The sequence below is a fragment of the Lagenorhynchus albirostris genome, chromosome 9, assembly GCF_949774975.1.
Source record: "Lagenorhynchus albirostris chromosome 9, mLagAlb1.1, whole genome shotgun sequence".
NCBI classification, from domain to species: Eukaryota; Metazoa; Chordata; class Mammalia; order Artiodactyla; family Delphinidae; genus Lagenorhynchus; species Lagenorhynchus albirostris.
The window spans coordinates 47,263,197-47,285,587 of record NC_083103.1 but is presented as its reverse complement, the minus strand read 5'-3'; the positions used below and the strand labels follow the sequence as shown (position 1 = coordinate 47,285,587).

Here is a 22,391-nt window from a genome sequence, read left to right as displayed (position 1 = left end):
TCTATCAAACATTTAGAGAAGAGATAACACCTATCCTTCTGAAACTATTCTCCAAGAAACTGGAGAAAAAGGAACACTTCTGAACTCATTCTATGAGGCCACCATCACCCTGATACAAAAACCAGACAAAAAGATCACAAAAAAAATTATAAACCAATATTACTGATGAACATAGATGCAAAAATCCTCAACAAAATACTAGCAAACCTACTCCAACAATACATTAAAAGGATTGTATACCATAATCAAGGGGATTTATCTGAGGGCTGCAAGGATTTTTCAGTATCCACAAATCATTGTGATACACCACATTCACAGATTGAATAAAAACCATACAATCATCTCAACAGATGTAGAAAAAGCTTTTGATAAAATTCAACATCCATTTATGATAAAAAATTCTCCAGAAAGTGGGCATAGAAGGTACATGCCTCAACATAATAAAGGCCATATATGACAAACTCACAGCTAACATCATACTCAACAGTGAAAAGCTAAAAGCATTCCCTCTAAGATCAGGAACAAGACCAGGATGTCCACTCTCACCTCTTTTACTCAACATAGTTTTGGAAGTCCCGGCCACAGCAATCAGAGGAGAAAAGGAAATAAAAGGAATCCAAATTGGAAAGGAAGAAGTAAAACCGTCACTGTTTGCAGATGACATGATACTATACATAGAAAATACTAAAGGTGTCACCGGAAAACTACTAAAAGTCATCAATGAATTCAGCAAAGTTGTAGGATACGAAATTAATACACAGAAATCTGTTGCATTTCTATACATTAACAATGAAATATCAGAAAGAGAAATTAAGGAAATAATCCCATTCACCATTGCAACAAAATGAATGAAATAACCAGGAGTAAGCCCAGCTAAGGAAGCAAAAGACCTGTACTGTGAAAACTGATAGGAGGCTGATGAGAGAAATTGAGGATGACATAGATGGAAAGACATACCATGTTTTTGGATTGGAAGAATCAGTATTGTTTAAATGACCATACTACCTAAGGCAATCTACAGATTCAGTGCAATCCCTATCAGATTACTGATGGCATTTTTTCACAGAACTGGAACAAAAAATTTTAAATTCATCCAGAAACACAATAGAACCTGAATAGCCAAAACAATCTTGAAAAAGAAGAATGCAGCTGGAGGAATCACGCTCCTTGACTTCAGACCATACTACAAAGCTACAGTAATCAAAACAGTTTGATACTGGCAAAAAAAAAAATGATACATAGATCAGGATAGAAAGCCCATAAATAAACCCACATGCTTATGGTCAATTAATCTACGACAAAGGAGGCAAGAATAGACAATGAAGAAAAGACAGTCTCTTCAATAAATGGTGCTGGGAAAACTGGACACTGACATGTAAAAGAATGAAATTAGAATATTCTCTAACACTATATACAAAAGTAAACTCAAAACGGATTAAAGACCTAAATGTAAGATCAGATACTATAAAACTCCTAGAGGAAAACATAGGCAGGACAGTCTTTAACATAGATCACAACAATATTTTTTTGGATCCATCTCCTAGAGTAATGGAAACAAAAGCAAAAATAAACAAATGGGATCTAATTAAACCTGATAGCTTTTGCACAGCAAAGGAAACCATAAACAAAATAAAAAGACAACCTACAGAATGGGAGAAAATATTTGCAAATGGTGCAACTGACAAGACTTAATTTCCAAAATATACAAGTAGCTCATACAGCTCAATATCCAAAAAAAAAAAAATCAGAAAAATGGGCAGAAGACCTAAATAGACATTTCTCCAAAGAAGACATATAAAAGGCCAACAGGCCCATGAAAAGATGTTTGACATCACTAATTATTAGAGAAATGCAAATCAAAACTACAATGAGGTACCACCTCACACTGGTCAGAATGGCCATCATCAAAAAATCTACAAATAATAAATGCTGAAGAGGGTGTAGAGAAAAGGGAACCCTCCTACACTGTTGCTCGGAATGTAAATTGCTGCAGCCACTATGGAGAAGTGTATGGAGGTTCCTCAAAAAACTAAAAATAGGGTTGCCATATGTTCCCGCAATCCCACTCCTGGTCATATATTGGAGAAGACTCTAATTCAAAAGGATACACGCACCCCAGTGTTCATAGCACTATTTACACAAGGCAAACATGGAAGCAACCTAAATGTCCATCAACAGATGAATGGAATATTATGCAGCCATAAAAAATGATGAAATAATGCCATTTGCAGCAACATACTAAATGGAGAAAGAGAAATATCATATGACCTCACTTATATGTGCATTCTAGAAAAATGATATAAATGAACTTATTCACAAAACAGAAATAGACTCACAGACATAGAAAGCAAACTTATGGTTACCAAAGGGGAAAGGGAGGGAAGGGATAAATGTGGAATTTGGGATTAACAGATACACACCACTATATATAAAATAGCAAAGATCTACTGTATAGCATAGGGAGCTATATGCAATACCCTGTAAAAACCTATAATGGAAAAGAATCTGACAAAGAATATATATATACACACACACACAACTGAATCACTTTGCTGTACACCTGAAACATTATAAATCAACTATACTTCAAAAGCAGCAGTAATAAAAAAAATCAAGAGCATAAATGGTTTTATCCAGGCACAGATAACAAAGCAACAGCATGTCCTGACCACAAACAGATGGTGATAGTGAGCACTTATACCCTTTGCAATAAATATGAACGATTTAAGGAATAGCCTCAGGAACCTAATTGTGTTTGCAAGTTCAGAAGCTTCTGTACTAACCTCCCCTACCTGACCACACCAGAATTGGGCCTGGCATTTAGAGGATCCTTAACAAAGAAGCACCCCTTACCTCCATTTGTGGTGTACAGTGCAGGGAGTCCAGGATTCTTGGAGCCCACGTTGACTATTGCCCTGATGTGTATTTTTAACACCATTTCCATTTCAAGGGTCTCCTACAAGAGAAGAAAGAGTGCACATGGAGGGCGCCTGAGCCCTCTGATAGGTGTGACCTTAAAAACAACACTCTAGAAAGAGGGGTTGAAGAGAAATTGGGAGTTGACACGACCCCCCCTTGGATTCTCCTGGAGTTCTGCCCCAGTATTTTTGACCATTGTGACCCCCCCAAGGACACAAGATGCCAATTTACATGTGGGGCAGGTCAAGGCCTTCTACCTGTCTAGCAGGTCCCCCACAGAGCCACACTCAATGGCTATCTGCTTTGCACTGAATTTTATGTCACCAAACTATGGAAAAAGATACTGAAATGGAATTCCTTCAAGCCTCTTCAAGCAAGGAGGCCTCAGAAGCTACTTTAGAGAGGAGGGAGTGCCAGTGTACACAAAGACGCATTACGAGGGGCTTCTGAACACTTCCCAGTATAACATGGTGAAGCTGAGCTCACCGTGAAACATGAACGGGACCAGGCAAATTTGCTAAGAGCAAGGGAGGCATTAGTAGGTGAAAATCATGTCCTTGGTGTAACCCAGTTTCTCTAAGTTAGCGTGCACGGCTCTCTGGATCAGGGGTGGTGGGCCACACACCAGGATGAACGAGAACCTCCCGGGAGGAGGGAGACGCCCCTTGATCGTGTCCTCAGTAATGAAGACTGACTGTACTTCCAGCCTGAGATTAAGCAGAAAAAAGCTGTTGCGGGGGCCAGGTTGCGTCCCTGACCCCAGGCCCCCTGCCCGCCCTCCCTCAAGCCGGGAAGAGGAACACAAGGCTATTCGCCAAGGCTTAGACATCTGCACTACTGCTCTCCGCAGAAAGCTGGGAGTAGAGGACGTGGGGGGCCCAGAGAGCCCTTTTCAGTATTTACCCCAGACCCCAGGCTCACTGCTGGGGCTCTGAGTCCCTGGCTGGTGTCTGCCTGCTGTAAGCACCGGCACGGGTGAACGCCACTGTGAGACAGATGCACCGGGGTGCGGCGTGAATCGAGGCCGTGAGCAGGAGCTGTGCCGGGCAGAGGGTGCTGTGGTTGTTTGAGGACTGGCTCGTTTGCGTGGCGCCCTCTGCTGGGCAGTGAGCTGTACAACGAGGCAGGCACAGCTCAGCGCTGAGTGAGAGAGGCAGCCTGTCAGCGTGAGGGCTCTGCGGGGTGCAGCGTGTGCGGTGGCGGCCGGGGCTCAGCTTATGAGGACTGCTGTCCTAGGTGAGGTGCGGGGTGCAGGGTGAAAGGGTCAGTGGCCGTACAGGAGGCAGTGTGAGTGATGGCTCTGTGGGATGCCGTGTGGAGTGGGTGTTCAGGGTGGCCCGGGGCCTCAGGGTCCCCCCTGACGTTCAGAGTAGTGCGTGGAGTGCCGCTGAGATATCGGACACCTACCCTCTACCGCCCTTACAAGCAGGTCATCCCAAATCCTCTCTCCCTCAAATTCCTGCATTTCCCAAGTAGAGACATAGTCCAAGGCCTCAGCCACCCAGCCCAGAACCAACCAACCCAGGGACTGGCCCCTGACTGGTTCAAGGGTTGGAGCTGACCCACGGTGGGGACAACGGGGACCTTACCAACAGGAGGCCTGTCCAGGGTGTACCACAGGTTGAACTGCTTTGGGTGAGTTCTATCAACTTCTTCAAGCTCCTTTCTCACCAAGATCTCCTCCTGTGTCTAGAAAAGAAGCAACATGAGCCTCACCCCTCCAGGGCATCCTGCTTGTTCCCCAGACTCAGTACACAGGTCAGCACATTCCCGCCCAGCCACCCCACTCTAGCTGGAGTGCTCCCTGCAGACTCCGGGCCAAAGAGTTCTGCTGAGGCTCCGACACAACAAACGCCCTCTTGTGGAGGGAGGCGTTGGGTGACTGCCCTCCAGCTGGAAGGCTGTGTCTGAACACTGGGGGTCCCAGCCCAGTTCCTGCATCCACTCTGAGCGCCAGGCAAGGCAAACCAGACTGGCCCAGGATCTCCTGCAGGGAATGCGAGCGGCTAAGGCAGTGATATATGACACGATATATATAACCTATGGCACTGGAGAGCTACAGCAGAGGAAGACGGAGGCTGTAGCCTCTGCTGGGGAAAGTGCACAAAGCCAAAAGATCTGTTGCAGGCTCAGAGATGCTGCACACAAGAGCTGGACCGTAAAACTCGTCATGATCCTTGTCCCAACAATTCCACTTCTGCGATTCTGTTTAACAAAATAATCTAAGCCTAGGCACAATTATTCATCACTGTATCATTTATAACTGTGAAAACTGAAAACAACCTGAATGGAGGAGAAGATTTAGTAATGATGGTGAGACTTGATCTAGACTGATGAAAATATTTATAAAGAGTTTTAATGAGAAGAAAATGCCTGTGTGGTAATGTTGAGTAAAAAAACTAAAAATGAAAAACAATATATATATATAATTGTGAATATATAGCATGTATAGAGCAAACATAAAAAGAAGTAAATTATTTATATGCTTCCGTATTTTCTGAAATTTCCACTAAGGGCAAGGCATCTATGATTTTACATTGGGAAAAGCATAGAATTATATATTAAAGAAAGAAGGAAAGCTTAGTGCTTATGGTTGTTTGGGGAGACAGAGTTGAAAAACAAAAACAAACGGAAAAACAGGCCTGGACTCAGCTTCTATGGCTGCCAGCCTCCCTACTTGAGCCCAGTGAGCCCTCCCATAGCTGCAGGCGCCGGGGCAGCATGACTGTGGTGAGTGGGGAGGAGAAGAATGCAGAGGCCAGCTCAGCAAACAGTGGAACATTCCTTCCTCACTCAAGGCTGACTCAGCAGAACTGACCTGGTTGGCACAGACGAGGGACATCCTGGTCTTGTCACTGGGCTTCTTGGTGATGCAGCGGATGAGCTGCAGCATGGGCGTAACCCCTGGAACACAGCTGGCAGGAAGGCCGAGTTTCCCTCCCCCTCTGGTGCTCACCGTCCCTGGTCTGCAGCAGCTTCACAAGTTTCCTTGGCCCCGATTACTTCTCTCACTTCTGTCCCCAGAACTCAAAGGGCAGAACCACCCTTCATTTTGGTTTTCCCTTCTAATGCAACAATCCATCATTTTCACATGGCAGCACTGGCTTTGAAACGACTGCATTTCACGTCTAGCTCCCTAACTGTCCGACTAAGGTGAGTCAGGCACCTGTGTGAGCTCTTCAGTGTCATCTGTAAAACAGATATAATGACAAGTAAATGTGATATTTTAAAAAATGCCCGTTATGGTGCCTGGCACGTTGCAGTTCTCCTTACATGTTTGTTCTCGTCTTTCAGGCATTCATTTTCAAGGGATGGGGAGCATCAGGCTTGAACAGGATCCAGGAACCCTTGGGGCCTGTGTGGCCCTGCCCAGCCTGGCCCCCAGTCTCACCTTAGAGGCTCCAGGGGCTCGTGGGGCAGCCACCATGTTGGTTAAGGGGAGCAGGGCGTCCAGGGTCAGTGTCAAGACCTGTCACTGACCCTGCATCCCCATCTCAAAGATCCAGGGAAGGAATCTCTCACATCACCCCTTCTAGGACCAAATGACTCCAAAGTCAGAAAGGTCTCAGGGCTCACCCTGTGGATGAAGCCCCCAGTAGCCTCTTACCTGTGGCCCCAGCAATCATTCCCAGGTGATGGACCAGTTTATTTTCAAGCTCACTCGTTTTGTATGGTTTGAACGCAAACTTCCCTGAAAACACAGAGGATGCTTCTGATGTCTACGGCTCTTGACTGAGAGCCCGCAAAACATCACTGAGTTCCTTGGGCCTCCCAGGAAGCAAGTCCACCTAAGGGAGTGGCTATGCCATTTTAAACCAGAGGAGCAAGCCAGGGTGGCCTCCTTAGCCAGCCCTGGTCCACCGGAGCCCAAAGTGGGAGTAGAGCCTGGGCATCCTTGGGAGAATAACTGCACCTTTTCTTCTAGGGAAGAAGGCAGGCAGGCTGAAGTTGACATGGAGTGTCACACAGCACTCTCACCCACAGCAGCAAATGAGTAAGTGATGAGCGTGTGAGCACACGGATGAGTGTGCATTCCATCCACCCACCCACCCACCCTCCACTTCTCAGCAACGCCAAGTGCCTTTCGCGCGTCAGGCATCGTGCTGGAGATACAGTGATGAGGAAACACCAGATCACTCCCTCACCTTCATGAAGCTTATAATCTCATAAAGTGGGTGTGTGAATGAATGTATGAAGACGTCAAGGACAAGTCCATGTGACTCAAATCTGAGGAGCTTTCTAGAGCAATGGAACAACCATAGGTATCTTCTTCCTCCTAGCTGGAGGCCCAGTGTGAACCCCCCAGTACCTGACCCATGATAGAACAGGCGCCCGGATGGCCCTTGAAAAAGGATGGTGTCCCCAGTTTTCATGTTCTCCAAGTACTGAGTCCTCTTCCCCCCTTCTGGATGATTAGGGTGTACATTTTTGAAGTAGATCTGAAAAATAAGGCAGCATGGTTTTCACACCTTCAGCCCCGAGGCCACAGCCACACACAACTCAAGAATACATCTGCTACCAGAAACCAGGAAGAGCAAATCCTCTGCACGCACGGTTGCTCTAAAGCAACACCTTAAGACTTCACTAGGTCAACAGCTCCACTGTTAAATGACACCGCTGGGAAGCCCTGTCCAGGGCACGTGCCCCTTCTCCACCCACCACCCTGAACAAGCTTGTGACGGTGAGGCAGCTGGACACGGCAGGCATCATTTACCTTGATAATCAAGTCCACAAAGCCTAGATCCTCATCCCTGGACACAGGCGTGTAAGCCCTGACCACCAACACACCATCAATTCTGGCCAAGAGATTAACATAGCTACCTACAGAAAAGGCACCAAATGTTAAGCCTGAGCAGGGCCAGCCTAAACAGGACCAAGGATTTCTCTAAAGGACTGAGCTTTGGTGGCGGAGGGCATGCATAGCGCGACAGGGTGCATGGGAGGAGGGCCAAGCAGGGAAAGAGCCCAAGTCCAGGATGCCTAGATCCTAGGCCTGCCCTTATCACTCCATGTGCAAGCCTGGACAAGTCACTTCACCCCATATACCTGCCCTGACTCCATCACAGCGTAGCTGTGAGCTTCACACACAGGAAGCCTACTGTCGGTGCAGGCTTACCGTGTCAAAGTGCTCTGTGGGGCAGGAAGAGCTAATTAAGGGTGGAGGCTGAGCATTAAAAATTATAGAAAAGTGTTTCCTTTTTAAAGCAAAATATGTTGCCTTCGTAAAGTCATTTCTTCCTAAACTGTACGTATCACTGGGGTCTATGAATGAATCACAGCTCCCTCATCTGTATCCTGTCCCCTGGCCTGGAGCAGGCCTGGCCTCACAGGTATGCGGGGCTCCAGGATTTAGACATCCATGGACCATGAGTTCCAGCAGCAGCACTGTGTCTCCCTGGCCCATGGCTCTGCTGAAGGGCAGCAGTGAAGCTTTGAACCATGTAATTCTGTCCCCCCAGGGTAGACATGAACAGACCAGGGTGGCCAGAGACCTGTGGATCATGACTCCATGATCCAGTGTCACATGATGGGCTAGGCCACTCAGATTTCTGCTGCATCCAACATGGGAGACGTCAGTGACTAAGGCAATTAGTGGTGAGGGCAGAAGCTGCGATCAAGAGATGCCAAGGGGCTTCCCTGGTGGCACAGTGGTTGAGAGTCCGCCTGCCGATGCAGGGGACACGGGTTCGTGCCCCGGTCTGGGAGGATCCCACATGCCGCGGAGTGGCTGGGCCCGTGAGCCATGGCCGCTGAGCCTGCGCGTCCGGAGCCTGTGCTCCGCAACGGGAGAGGCCACAACAGTGAGAGGCCCGCGTAATGCAAAATAAATAAATAAATAAATAAAAGGGATGCCAAGAGACAAAGGCAAGAGGAAGTTCTGAGCCAGAGTATCTGAGGAGGTAGAAGCTGTGTGTGCACAGGACAGAGAGAGAGCATGTGCAGACAGAGCAGGGACCCAGGGAGAAGGGGGAGGAGAAGAGCAGGAGGGAGGGAAGGAGGAAAAGGAGGAGGGAGCACTGCAGGGGCAAAACCCAGTCTTTGAGGGGCCCCGAAGCCTGAGGTGCAAACGCTCTGGGTTAAGAAAGGACAGGCTTAGGATGGATAAACAAGGTCCTACTGTATAGCACAGGGAACTATATTGAATATCCTGTGATAAACCATAATGGGAAAGAATATGAAAAAGAATATATATATGTATAACTGTGTCACTTTGCTGTACAGCATAAATTAACACAACATTGTAAATCAACTGTACTTCCATAAATTTAAAAAAAAGAAAGGACAGGCTCAATGACTCTGGCTGTGCCCTGGCTGGGAACCAGGGGTCCCCAGGAATAAACACCTGTGGCAGCTTCCTGCCGAGAACTCATCTGATACTGGAAACCTTAGAAAGCCTCTTTCAGATGCAGCCAACCTGGGCCTGGCCTGGCAGCAACCTCAGAGGAAACGGGGCTGCCCGGCTGGTCCCGCAGACCGCATCTCTAACCAGCTTCATTTCAGCAGGGCTGGCAAGCATGAGCGATCTCCGAGCCTCCACAGATTCTCCCAGAAGCCTCTAAATTACCTTGTGCACTGACTGTGCACTGCCCACACCAGGGCTGAGAGAGTGGGTCATGACAGTTTCTAAGAAATTTTGTTTCTCAGAGGTTTTATTCTTCAGCCTTCTTGCCAATAGGGCTGGTCTCACCAGCCAGGCAGAGGGCTGGAAGGCAGGCTGACACCCAGCTCCCACGGATGAAGAGGGACAGAGGAAGCAGCAAGGAGGCTCAGGGGCCAGGCTGGCTGCCTAGTGGGTAATTTCATCACCTGAAGAGGTGACGTCAAGCTTCTGTCCCATGCACCCAGGACAAGTAGGCTGTGGATGAGGAACTCCACCAGGAAGGCCAGCAGCACAAAGTTTCAGGGCCTAGCAGAGCGCTAAGACCGACTCGGCCACCTGGTGGTGGTACAGGTTAGAAACGGGGTACCTCGGAACTCTAGGACTCCTAGGGCTCATATCCACAACGGGTCCCTCCTTTCGTGCATGAGTCTGAGGCCCCTGCTGAGAACCCACGTACTGGAGAGGAAGGGCACCAACCCCCTCCTGCCCCTCCAAACCTTCTGGGCCTTTCTCCTGACAGTAGGGGCACATCAATTCCTCCCGTCCATCCTAAGTGCACAGCACTTTACAGTTTCTGAACTTTCACATCCATCAGTCACTTAATTCTCACAACAATGCAAGTAGCAGACAGGCCTGGGAAACCCCATGTCATAGACAGTCTCAGAGAGGTTGACGGACTTGCTTAAGATTGCCCAGCAAGGAGCTGGCAATGGGATCTTAGACCTTCTGACTCTAGACTCAGTTCTTTTCAATGCTCATTAAGATACCGCTTTTGTGTCAGCCCCAACGGAACAATGAGAAAGGGAATGGACTGTCCCTAAGCCTATCTCCCTACCTCTTTTTGAGTTTATGTGGCTCAGGAAAGGTAGCACGGCAACCTCTACACCTCAGCTGAGTTTCTGATAGGAGCAGAGTGCCCACAAGGCCCAGGTCCTGGTGGTGACACCAAACTCCACTCACCTACAGGAAGCCCTAAGGCATGGTCCGGCGAGGGCAGTCCAAAGCGGAACCTCCGAGTGTTGTAGCTGATTTGCTAACAAAACAGAAAACAGAGGCAGGCTCTGTCAGCTTTCTGGAAGCTTTGCTGGGCAGCTCAGATGCCTGGGAAAGGAGCTCCCAGCACATAATACACAGACAGTGGCAGTGGGGAGCAAACTAGAAGCCATGGAACGCCCATCCCACTGCCCTGGCCTCCCCAGCCAACACATTCCCCACCGCTTTGTCCTCTCACATCACCCCCCCATCCTGCCCCTGACAGCAGAGGGGGAGGGCTGACCCATCACCTCTTTCTCAGTCAGGGGCAGCAGGAACTTGGCTTCAGGGTGCTGTAAGGTGATAGGACGCCTCTTCTTTACATTCTTGTTCTTCAGGGCCAACAGGAGCACAGATCCCAATAACAGTGATGGCGAGGAGCAGGGACGTGTCGTACCAGACACATGTGAGCAGGGCACCTCAGGTCCTGCCTGCCCCGGGCAGGGCAGCTCTCAGGCCCAGCAGCACCCGCTCCACACCAGGGGCATGTATGAAGCCGGACTGTGCCTAAAAGAAACTAGGCAGAGGTAAAGGTACTAAACTAGAAGGCAGGCTCAGCCTACGGTGGACCTGGAGGCTGGGAGGGGCCAGCCACAGATTAGACAGGAGGGATGCTTTAAACTCCCAGTCCGATGGCTCAGGAGTGCTAATGTCACCAGGCCTTTCCTGCCCATCTGCCTCTATCCTGGCTACAGCCAAGGGTGCAAGCCCTGGCAGTCCCCTCCTTCAGGTGGAAGGGGTGAGGATGCTGCTTCCAGTACACAATTTGGAATGAGGGCCCCAACCCCCAGGGACAGAGCTAGGGAGGGGGGATTAGCTGCTGAGCTAAGAGGGATTGGGCTTGCTTCCTCCACTCCCCTCTTCCAGGTCTGGCTAGGGGTGGGGTGAGTACCTCTGTTGCCAGAGCTGCTCCAGGTCTTTGCTCAAAACCCACCAACGCCCACTGTTAGCAGGAGTGAACATAAATTTTTAACTTGAAGGGTTCAGAGAAAAGAAAAGGAAGCTACACACACACACACACACACACACACACACACACACACACACACACACACACACACACACACACACACACACACACACACACACACACACACACACACACACACACACACACACACACACACACACACACGATGGAACCAGCTGGGACCAACAGGGCAATGAATCTGACTCCAACACACCCTGAGTCTCATCTTACTACATTAGCATATTAAATGACGCATCTATTGGTGGCCAGGACCTGACATTAAGGACCAAAAAAGGATAAAAAGGGGGTGGCACCCCAGTCCCTCAGAAAAAGCCCCGCCCCTTCCCCTGTAGACTATTGCATATGCCTCCACATAGCTCGCCTCACTCCTCCTCCCGTTGTCTTTACTCTTTAAACCCCTCCCACCAGCTGGGTGAGAATTTGATCTGTGAACTTAGTTCCCACCTCTCCATTCTTTGGCCACTGAATGAAGACTGTGCTGGGTCAATCGCAGCTTGGGTTTTGTTTTTTGCCTACTTGAACCCAAACAGAAAAAAACCCCTCCCTCGCCAAGGCAGAGAGCCTCCACTGGGCTAGGGCTGGAGCAGGGCCCATACGACTTAATTCGGTAACAAATTTTGGCGTCCAATGGGGGTTCCATTCCGTCTGGTAACTCAGGGCTTACTCGCCAACAAGGCAAGTTAAATAACTGGCCAGTTTGCTCCAATTCTGGATCCCTGAGCCAGTGAAGGCTACTAAATTAAGCCTGAGATCAAAAGGCAGCCAGAATCAAGCGGGGTGCTCCCCAGGTTAAGACCCCACCCCCACCCCAGCACATCTCCAAGGACACTTGCTACAGAATGGTGTAGTGTCCAGGCGATGCCCAACACAGGAGGCGCTGACCCCACTTCGGTCGATAAGGCCAATGGCGGTTGTAGGGGGTGGCTAATTAAGGGAAAGGATCCCGGCCACATGGTTGGAGCCAGACCTCTGCCGAGAAGACTGGACTGGACGGTTGGTTGTCTAAATTGAGCCAATGCTCTGATAACGGGGGAGGCGAGACTGGACAATTGTTTGCCTGAATGGACTGGACGGGAAGTCCTCCAGGCCACCACATGGTAAGAACATCTTTGTTTTGTGTGTGCAATGTAAGCCCTAGTCTCTTCTTGATAAGGGTGAAACTTCAATCTCTGTTCTATGTGGTCTTGTTTGCCCTGATGTTCTTGGAAATACTTACCACAACTGTGGGCATGGATCGAGCACTTAAAGGCCACTAGGGCGCTCTCCACTGGAAGACGCCTGTGAAAGGATAAGTCGGTGACGGACCAGGGTAGATGAGCAGTAGGTATCCTTCCAGCTGGAAGCAAATGTCCATGTAATTTGGCACACTGTAAAGCACACTCACAGCCCTGACCCCTGCAGCACTCCCGACTCTAGGATATAGTCAAAAACCAAAAGCACATCTTCTGTATTGGTTCGTCTTGCCCTAACTTGCCATCCTGGGGCAGGGTATATGGCTCTGTTGGGTAGGTCTCTCCCCATTACCCTCTATCACAGATCCCTAGGGATCCTTCCTCTGAGATAAAAACCCTTTAAAAATCTTATTTTTGCCAGATTTCCAGAAAATCACCGTCTAGCCAGAGAAGGAAGAAGAGGACACCCAAATCATCCAAAGTCCTTGGGTCCTTGCAGCTCAGAGTATAGAGAACTGCACGCATTCCAAATGGGCATTCGGCCGCCCTGCTCGATCGCCTGTAACCAAGCAGGGTCAAGCCCTTTTTGAACAAGCCTCCTTGACTGCCAGAGAGGCTCTCCGAGCAATTTATCTGATTAGAGAACGCTTATTTATAACCCATTCCTCCTTTACCCTATCTCCGAGGACTGCTCGCTGAAAGCACTCACCTACATTGGGTATCTCCTACAGTCTCACAGTAGGCCTGGAAACGTCTACTTGCTAACTTAGAGGGGACTTTATAACCAGGGCCCTCTTAGACAGCATCTCCCCTTCCAGCCCCTGTGAAGATTGGTTCAGATTTCAGTTAGAGTGCCTAGACAGCTTGGTGTGGGCCAGATCCTGTGGGATCTGTGTTGCTACCAACCCTAGGAAGAGGCCACTGGGAAGCTGGAAACAGAACAGAAATAAGGACTCCCCACTATGGGTAACCAAGCCTCTGTCCTGGCGAAATTGCTGCTAGGGTGCATTCTCCATAACGGGAAATTCTTCGAGTACTGCCCACTACCAAAGAGACGGCTTATTTCCTTTTGCAACACCATGTAGCCCCAATATAAACTGGCAGATGGAGAAAGCTGGTCAACTAATGGCTCGCTAGATTATAATACTATTTTTCAATTGGATCTCTATCGCCAGCATTTAAAAAAATGAGATGAGATCCCCAGGTACCATGTTTCATGGCACTTAGCCAAAACAAGGGCCTCCACAAAAAGTGCAAGGCTGGTTCAAATCTCATTCTCTCTCGGTTTTCCTTCCCCAGGAACTAGTCCAATGCACGCCCACAGAGTTCAGTACCAGAACTCTGAATCAGTAAGCTATTCCCCCTTTGGGAGGTCCCCAATGGAGAGGGGGGCGCTGACCACCATGTATGTACCCCTCTCTTTCTCAGATCTATACAACTAGAAGGATCAATCCCAGGGTTTATGGGAAGACCCCCGAGGGAATCCTTAATTTAGTCTGGGGAATATTCCACTCTCATTTCCCCACTTGGGTGGATGTCCAAACCCTCCTAAAATATCTTATTCTCTGGGGAAGAACAGGCACTGATTATAACTAATGCAAGGGAGAAAGTGGATAAGACCAATCAAAATTATGCAGGGCACACCGTATAATAGCTTGGAGCCCCAGCCATCCCCAACACGGACCCTGGGTGGGATCATCAGGAGGAAAACAGTTGGCAGAACCTCACACATTTCAGGGATTTGATTCTTAAGGGCTTAGTCAGCGGGGAAGAAACCCATAAGTTGAAGTAGGGTACAGGGAGTCATCCAGGGACCGGAGGAAAATCCCTCAGCCTTCCTTGAGTGCCTAAGGGAGTGTCTCCAAGTGTACGCAATTATAATCTGAAGCCGTTGGAAGGGCAGGCCACTCTTAAGTCCCAGAGGGCCCCAGACGTTGTGAGAAAATTACAAAAGTTGGGGAGAAGGCTCACCATGCCCACTTCCTGGCTGGTGGAATCAGCACTTCGGGTGTTCAGCAACCGGGATCTGGAGGCGAATGCAAAGGAAGATAAATGAGCAGAATGAACTGCCGGTATTCTGGCTTTAGCAATTCAGGGTCAATCGACCTCCCAGGAATGACGGCCCCCCAAGGGACCCTGTGACATCGATGAGTCGCCCTGCATTTCAAAGACCACGCCCACAGTGGAGAGAAGGGCTTAAAACCAATCAGAGTGCAAACTGCATGGAGGAGGGTCATTGGAAGGGAGAATGCCCCAATGTCTCGGAAGGAAACTATGTGGACCATTGTGTCCTGGCCCAACCTCACTGGTTGCGCACATAAAGAAGAAGAGAACTGAAGGGGCCTAGGTGCTCCTCAGAGCACCCTGGAAATTACCCCTGAGGAGCCTCAGCTGACCCTGACCATAGGGGGTAAAAAGGTTGACTTTTTAGTTGACACAGGGGCCACCTTCTTGGTCTTGAACACTCGACAAGGCAAAATGACCAAAGATAAATGTAAGATCATGGGGGTGGAAGGGAAGCCACAGGAGTGCAATTTTATAGAGACCTTTTAGTGCGCTTTGGAAGGAAAAATGTTATCTCACTCTTTCTTATATATCCCACAATGCCCAATTCCTCTAATAGAAAGAAACTTACTATATAAATTGGGAGCTACAAGTTACCTCAGAGACAAAAACCTTATCATTGAAATACCCAAGACCACCTTCTGTTCTGTAGCCCTAGCGCTACCGCCCTCTGACAATAATAATGGCCCAATTAACGTTGAGGGGATTAACCCCTCAGTATGGGCCCACGACAGAGCCCATACTGTTGGCAGAGCCAGGAGGGCACCACCAGTCATAGTCAAGCTGTGACCCAACTACAGTCACCCAAGTAAAAAGCAATACCCCTTAAACCAAAGAAGCCCTAGTGGGCATTAAGCCTATAATAGAAAGCTACTCAAACAAGGGCTTCTTAGATCCTGTCAGTCCCCTTGCAACACTCCTATTCTTCCGGTAAAAAAATCCAAAAAATGGGAAATACTGGCTAGTTCAGGACCTCCAAGCAGTAAAGGAAGCTACGAAGGAAATTCACTCCTGGTGCCCAACCTGTACACATTACTCTCTACCCCAAACCCTGAGAGGATCTGGTATTCACTGTTAGACTTAAAAGATGCCTTCTTTTGTGTGTCCTTAGCCCCAGTATCTCAATAGATTTTTGTATTTGAATGGCAGGATCCCTACAGCTCTAGAAAACAATCATTGTGCTGGAAGGTTCTGCCCCAGGGACTTAGAAACTGCCCCACCCTTTTCGTTAAGGTTTTAGCTAAAGATCTTAGTGATCTTGAGTTAGAAGAGCGAACTATACTTCAATATGTGGATGACATTCTAATCGCCAGCCCCACCAAAGAGCTTTCTGACCATAACACAGTTAGCACCTTATATCATCTGGCTGAGAGAGGATATAAAGTTTCAAAGCAAAAAGCCCGGATCTCCCTCCAGCGGGCAGAATACTTAGGATTTACAATAGAAAAGGGGCACGTGTTGCAGCAAAAATAGAAATGAGATTTTTCTGATAAACAAGGAAAATAAGCAACAGTGAACAGGCTGGGGAAACAGCATAAACAGGCCTGAAAGAGTTAAGCAATCTTGGTTATTCTTTAGCTGTTACTACAAACACCCACTTGTAGCTAGACTTGTCCTTCACAAAGCTAAACAAAGCTAATTACTCTCTGATTCCATATGAATTGTACCCTGCACCTGGCGTTTACTCTCTGCATTCTCTTGTAGCAAATTACCCCTTGTAGCTGTTTACATTTCAGAAAGAAGGTCTCAGGCCGATAACCCAGAGATGAATGGACCCAATTACCAGGCTGCCTGACAGCAGCAGTGACTGTTTTAAAATATTGCAAGAAGAAGAATGCAAGACCTTCACCACTTTGTTCCTTATCACTTATCCTGGACTGCAAGTTCCACCTATAAGACCCTCCGCAATTCCCCAAGACAGGGGGGCACAGTTCTTGAGGTGCTAGCCTACTGTGTCTTCCCTTCTTCCTGGCAAGAAAAATAAAGCCATCTCTCCCTTCCTCCAAAATCTCTGCCTCCGTATTTCTGTTCGGCATCGGTGCACAGGAAAGCTGAAATTTCGTCAACACACAGGGCACTATCTAAGGAGAAGAAGGAATTGGCTTGCCAGACGGCACCCCCTAGTATGAGAAAACAGCTCTGGGGGTTCCTAGGGATGGCCGGGTTCTGCTGTATAGGGATCGCCAACTTTGGCTTAGGTGCTAAGCCCTTGTATGAACAATTAAAGGGAAGGACCCTGACCCTTTTGAGTGGACCCCCAATTGTGACCGGGCATTCCTGGAACTGAAAAACCACCTCATAAGAGCCCCCGCATTAGCCTTACCCAACCTGAGCTGTCCCCTCCATCCATATATACTGAGAGAGGAGAAACTGCCCTGGGGGTGTTTACACAATAACTGGGACCTCTGACTCAGGTTGTAACCTATTTTTCTAAACAATTGGACCAAACCCCTAAAGGATGGCACCTATGCTTACAGGCTGTAGCTGCCACTGCTCAGCTTCTCAAAGAAGCTAACAACTTAACTTTTGGACAGCCCCTGACTATCTAGACCAGCGGTCCCCAACCTTTTTGGCACCAGGGACGGGTTTCATGGAAGACAGTTTTTCCACAGTCCGGCGGGTGGGGGTGGGGTGGTTTCAGGATGATTCGAGTGCATTATATTTATTGCGCACTTTATTTCTATTATTTTCACATTGTAATATATAATGAAACAATTATACAACTCACCATAACGCAGAATCAGTGGGAGCCCTGAGCCTGTTTCCCTGCAACTAGATGGTCCCATCTGGGGTGATGGGAGACAGTGCCATCGCAGCGTGTTGCTTGCGTCCAGTCTACTTGGTAATCTCGTTTTGGTTGCTGCCACTGCAGAAAACCCTGCTTCACAAAGACAGGATGTTGGAAATGCAAGCAGGCTTTTCAGTGCCTTTGTGGCAACCTCAGAATATTCCGCCTTGACTTTAATCCAGAATGTATGGAGATCTGAAGTTGTCTCAAACATACTTCTAAGGCCACCGTCATTTGCGATCTCAAGCAGTTGATCCTCTTCTAGCACGGACGAAGTCGATTCACCTGGCTTATTCACAAATGGGTCATGGATCCATTCCTTCCCAGTTCGGGGGTCTTCTGTGATTGGGAAGTAATGCTCAAACTCTTCTGAAAGCTGAGATAGGTGATCGTGCACCAGCTGAGAGAAAGAAGGCCCTGACTTAGTCTCTTTCAAAATCTCTGTTAATGTCTGAAACATGTCAAAAATCCCAATGTTCACTCGTCACCCCCATAATTCCAGTTTGGCTTTGAATGCAGCCACTTTATCTGCCGACTTCAACATGGTTGTCCTTCTCCCCTGAAGTGATGGATTGAGTTTGCTGAGCAGGTTGAATATGTCACACAAGTAAGCAAGTTTTGTGACCCATTCTGTGGCACCGAAATGTGCTGCCAGTGGTGACTGTTTTTCTAAAAGAAATCTCTGGAGTGGCTCTCTTAACTCAAAAACTCTGGCCAGTGATCTGCCTTTAGAAAGCCATGTCACTCCTGTGCATAAGAGAAGACGTGTGTGCTCTGCCTCCATCTCCTCACAGAGCTGTGCAATCAGACGTGAGTTAAGGGCGTGTACTTTAATGTGGGTGATAATCTTAATCACATCCTGCAAAACGTTGTTAAGTTCAGGAGACATTTTTCGGCTAGTCAGCATTTCTCTGTGGATGACACAGTGTGTAGACTTACATTCAGAAGTGACTACTTTGACCCGAGTAGTGAAACCAGAAAGCCGTCTAGTCATGGCAGCTGCTCCATCCGTGCATATACTGACACAAAATGACCAATTCAGTTTTCCTGATATGTAATCAAAGACTTGAACAGTTCTGCAGCTGTGGTATTGGTTGGCAACAAAAGTGCACACAACATATCCTCGTGCACATCCTCCTGAAAAATATATCGCACAAACACAAGCATTGCTGCCTTGCTGTCAACATCGGTAGATGAGTCAACCTGGATGACGTACATGGTGACTCATTAATCCTCTCTAAAAACTGTGCCTCAATATCTTCTGTTATTTCATCAACTCATCTAGTTATGGTGCTAGTGAAAGAGGAACACGTGCCACCATTTGAACTGCAGCCTCTCCTGAAAGTTCACAACGAATGGCCTTAGCAGCAGGCAGGATCAACTCTTCACCAATAGTAAAGGGCTTCTTAGGTGTATCAATGTGGTTGGCCACTAAGAACGATGCTCTCAGTGCAGACACATTTGATGAAGTGCTGGCCTTCAATAATTGCTTCTGTTCTTTGTGTTCACATTTTATTCTTTTGAAAAACTCCAAAGGCTTGTCTTTTCATGCAGGGTTCTTGGTCTCCATGTGGTGAAGCAGTTTTGGAGGTTTCATGGCTTCGTTGGATGGCCAGTCACCACATATTATATAAAGCGGTCTTGGAGAATGTGAATCACCTGTTGCAATGAACCCATAATTTAAGTAGAACTCTTGGTATTTTCTTTTAAGTGCAGCTGTCTTTTTGTTGGCCGTCTTAGAGTCTTCTGCTATCTCATTATTGGGTCTTTCCCCATTTTCAAAGAAGCTTTCCAGTGACATTTGTTTTTTACTCATTTTGGGTACTGTTAGCTTGTGGGCTTACCAAAACTGTGACTGAGACAAGTGCACAGTGTGGGAAAGAGGAGCAGACAGAAGTGGTAAACAAAATAATGGGCAGGCCACGTGCAGACTAAATTAAGTGTCGGATTCTGACTTAAAGCCTCCCACCAGATGCAGCTTAACTGTCACTTGACACTCACTGATAGGGTTTTGATATGAGTCTGCAAGCAAATAATTTACTATGGTCTCTGTGCAGTCAAACCTCTCTGCTAATGATAATCTGTATTTGCGGCCGCTCCCCAGTGCTAGCATCACCGCCTCAGCTCCACCTCATATCATCAGGCATTAGATTCTCATAAGGAGCGTGCAACCTAGATCCCTCTCACGCACAGTTCACAGTAGGGTTTGGTTCCTATGAGAATCTAGTGCCGCTGCTGGTCTGACAGGAGGCGGGACTCAGGCAGCAATGCGAGCGATGCGGAGCGGCTGTAAATACTGATGAAGCTTTGCTCGCGCACCTGTTGCTCACCTCCTGCCGTGTGGCCCGATTCTGGTCCATGGCCTGCGGGTTGGGGACCCCTGATCTAGACCTCCCATTGCCTCCGAGCCCTCATTAAGGAAAGCAGGGGCAGGTATCCCCTAGTTCTGAGGCAGGGGATAGATGGGCCCCAGGCTGAGCAGCTGAAATTTGTCTCCTGAGGACAGATGCTTCAAGATAAACACGATGGCAGGAGCAGAGAGGAGCTAAGCCCTGCTTGGGTAAAAAGATAAGGAGGTTACATACTTCTCATTCTTGAGGTCAAGAAGACCTCCCAAACTTCACATGAGCAGAAATGATGCTCAGGGGTCAGGGAAGGGAAGGGATGCTAACCCATAATATGTCCTGCCAACCTCCCAGAAACCCTCACACTGGACTCCATCTTGGCTAAAAGATGTGAGCACACATGGGGGAGAGCCTGAGTCAGATCAGATATGGGAAGGGAGCAAGATGACTGGCCAGAGGAAAACAAAGACCCATAAAACTGACGCTATATAAGCAATTTAAGACACCCCCAAAGCGTGACTCTCTCTCTCAACCCACCCGTGTGTCCTTTTCACATGTACTCTGCTTCTAATAAAAGCTTTACCCACTTCACTACCTTCCGTCTCTCTGCTAAATTCTTTTTTTAATTTACTTATTTTTTAATGTTTATTTTCTTATTAGTCATTCATTTTATACACATCAGTGTATACATGTCAGTCCCAATCTCCCAATTCATCACACCACAACCCCCACCCTCCAACTGCTTTCCCCCCTTGGTGTCCATACGTTTGTTCTCTACTTCTGTGTCTCAATTCCTGCCCTGCAAACCGGTTCATCTGTACCATTTTCTAGGTTCCACATATATGCTTTAATATATGATATTTGTTTTCCTCTTTCTGACTTACTTCACTCTGTATGACAGTCTCTAGATGCATCCATGTCTCTACAAATGACCCAATTTCGTTCCTTTTTATGGCTGAGTAATATTCCATTGTATATATGTACCACATCTTCTTTATCCATTCACCTGTCAATGGGCATTTAGGTTGCTTCCATGACCTGACTATTGTAAATAGTGCTGCAATGAACATTGGGGTGCATGTGTCTTTTTGAATTATGGTTTTCTCTGGGTATATGCCCAGTAGTGGGATTGCTGGGTCATATGGTAGTTCTATTTTTAGTTTTTTAAGGAACCTCCATACTGTTCCCCATAGTGGCTGTATCAATTTACATTCCCACCAACAGTGCAAGAGGGTTCCCTTTTCTCCACACCCTCTCCAGCATTTGTTGTTTGTAGATTTTCTGATGATGCCCATTCTAGCTGGCGGGAGGTGATACCTCATTGTAGTTTTGATTTGCATTTCTCTAATAATTAGTGATGTTGAGCATCTTTTCATGTGCTTCTTGGCCATCTGTATGTCTTCTTTGGAGAAATGTCTACTTAGGTCTTCTGCCCATTTTTGGATTGGGTTGTTTGTTTTTTTTAATATTGAGCTACGTGAGCTGTTTATATATTTTGGACATTAATCCTTTGTCTTTTCAATAAGTGGTGCTGGGAAAACTGGACAACTACATGTAAAATAATGAAATTAGAACACTCCCTAACACCATACACCAAAATAAAGTCAAAATGGATTAGAGACCTAAATGTAAGACTGGGCACTATAAAACTCTTAGAGGAAAACATAAGAAGAACACTTTTTTTTTTTTTTTTGCGGAACGCGGGCCTCTCACTGTTGTGACCTCTCCCGTTGCGGAGCACAGGCTCCGGACGCGCAGGCTCAGCAGCCATGGCTCACAGGCCCAGCCACTCCGCGGCATGTGGGATCTTCCCAGACCAGGGCACGAACCCGTGTCCCCCCCTGCATCGGCAGGTGGACTCTCAATCACTGTGCCACCAGGGAAGCCCCAGATTAAGCTTTTATATACAGAATGGATAAACAAGGTCCTACTGTACAGCACAGGGAACTATGTTCAATATCCTATGATAAACCATAATGGAAAAGAATATTAAAAAAAAGAATGTATATATATGTATAACTGAATCACTTTGCTGTACAGCAGAAATTAACACATCGTAAATCAACTATACTCCAATTAAAAAATAGAGAGAGAGGGACTTCCCTGGTGGCTCAGCAGATAAGACTCCACACACCCAATGCAGGAGGCCCAGGTTCAATCCCTGGTCAGGGAACTAGATCCCACATGCATGCCGCAACTAAGACTGCATGCCACAACTAAGGAGCCCACGTGCTGCAACTAAGATCTGGTGCAACCCAATAAATAAATAAATAAATATAAAAATAAATAAACAAATAAATGGGTAAACTTTAAAAAATATAGAGAGAGAGATAAAAAATAAAAAGTAAAAACATTTCAAGAAAAAAAAAAAGAATGGCTCGAGGAGTCCTATTCCTGTCGTCCCTCCCACACCCAGAGGAATCCTCCCTGAGCAGCTCTGTCTGCAGAGCTATGCCAACCCTGCTAGTCGAGTTCCCCC

General features: G+C 47.4%; 2 protein-coding genes across 17 annotated transcripts in view; one reads left to right on the top strand and one right to left on the bottom strand.

The window, feature by feature from the left end:
- Nucleotides 1-5,383, top strand: part of PPFIBP2 (PPFIA binding protein 2) — a 158,886-nt gene extending 153,503 nt beyond the window's left edge. For 14 of the 16 annotated variants that reach the window (XM_060159765.1, XM_060159766.1, XM_060159767.1 and 11 more), the window contains one exon: nucleotides 2,951-5,383. The gene's annotated coding sequence lies outside the window, so the exon portion shown is untranslated. The remainder of the gene's footprint in view (nucleotides 1-2,950) is intronic. The other 2 variants (XM_060159757.1, XM_060159758.1) reach the window with 1 other exon arrangement.
- LOC132526493 (NADH-cytochrome b5 reductase 2) lies at nucleotides 3,325-19,927 on the bottom strand. Its single transcript, XM_060160846.1, is given in 11 exon segments — nucleotides 3,325-3,609; nucleotides 3,612-3,626; nucleotides 4,509-4,608; nucleotides 5,738-5,823; nucleotides 6,527-6,610; nucleotides 7,229-7,358; nucleotides 7,634-7,740; nucleotides 10,481-10,553; nucleotides 10,804-10,884; nucleotides 14,687-14,741; nucleotides 19,887-19,927. Coding segments are annotated over 11 exon segments (927 nt in total). The 3' UTR covers nucleotides 3,325-3,454.
- Between the last annotated feature and the right edge of the window lie 2,464 nt (nucleotides 19,928-22,391).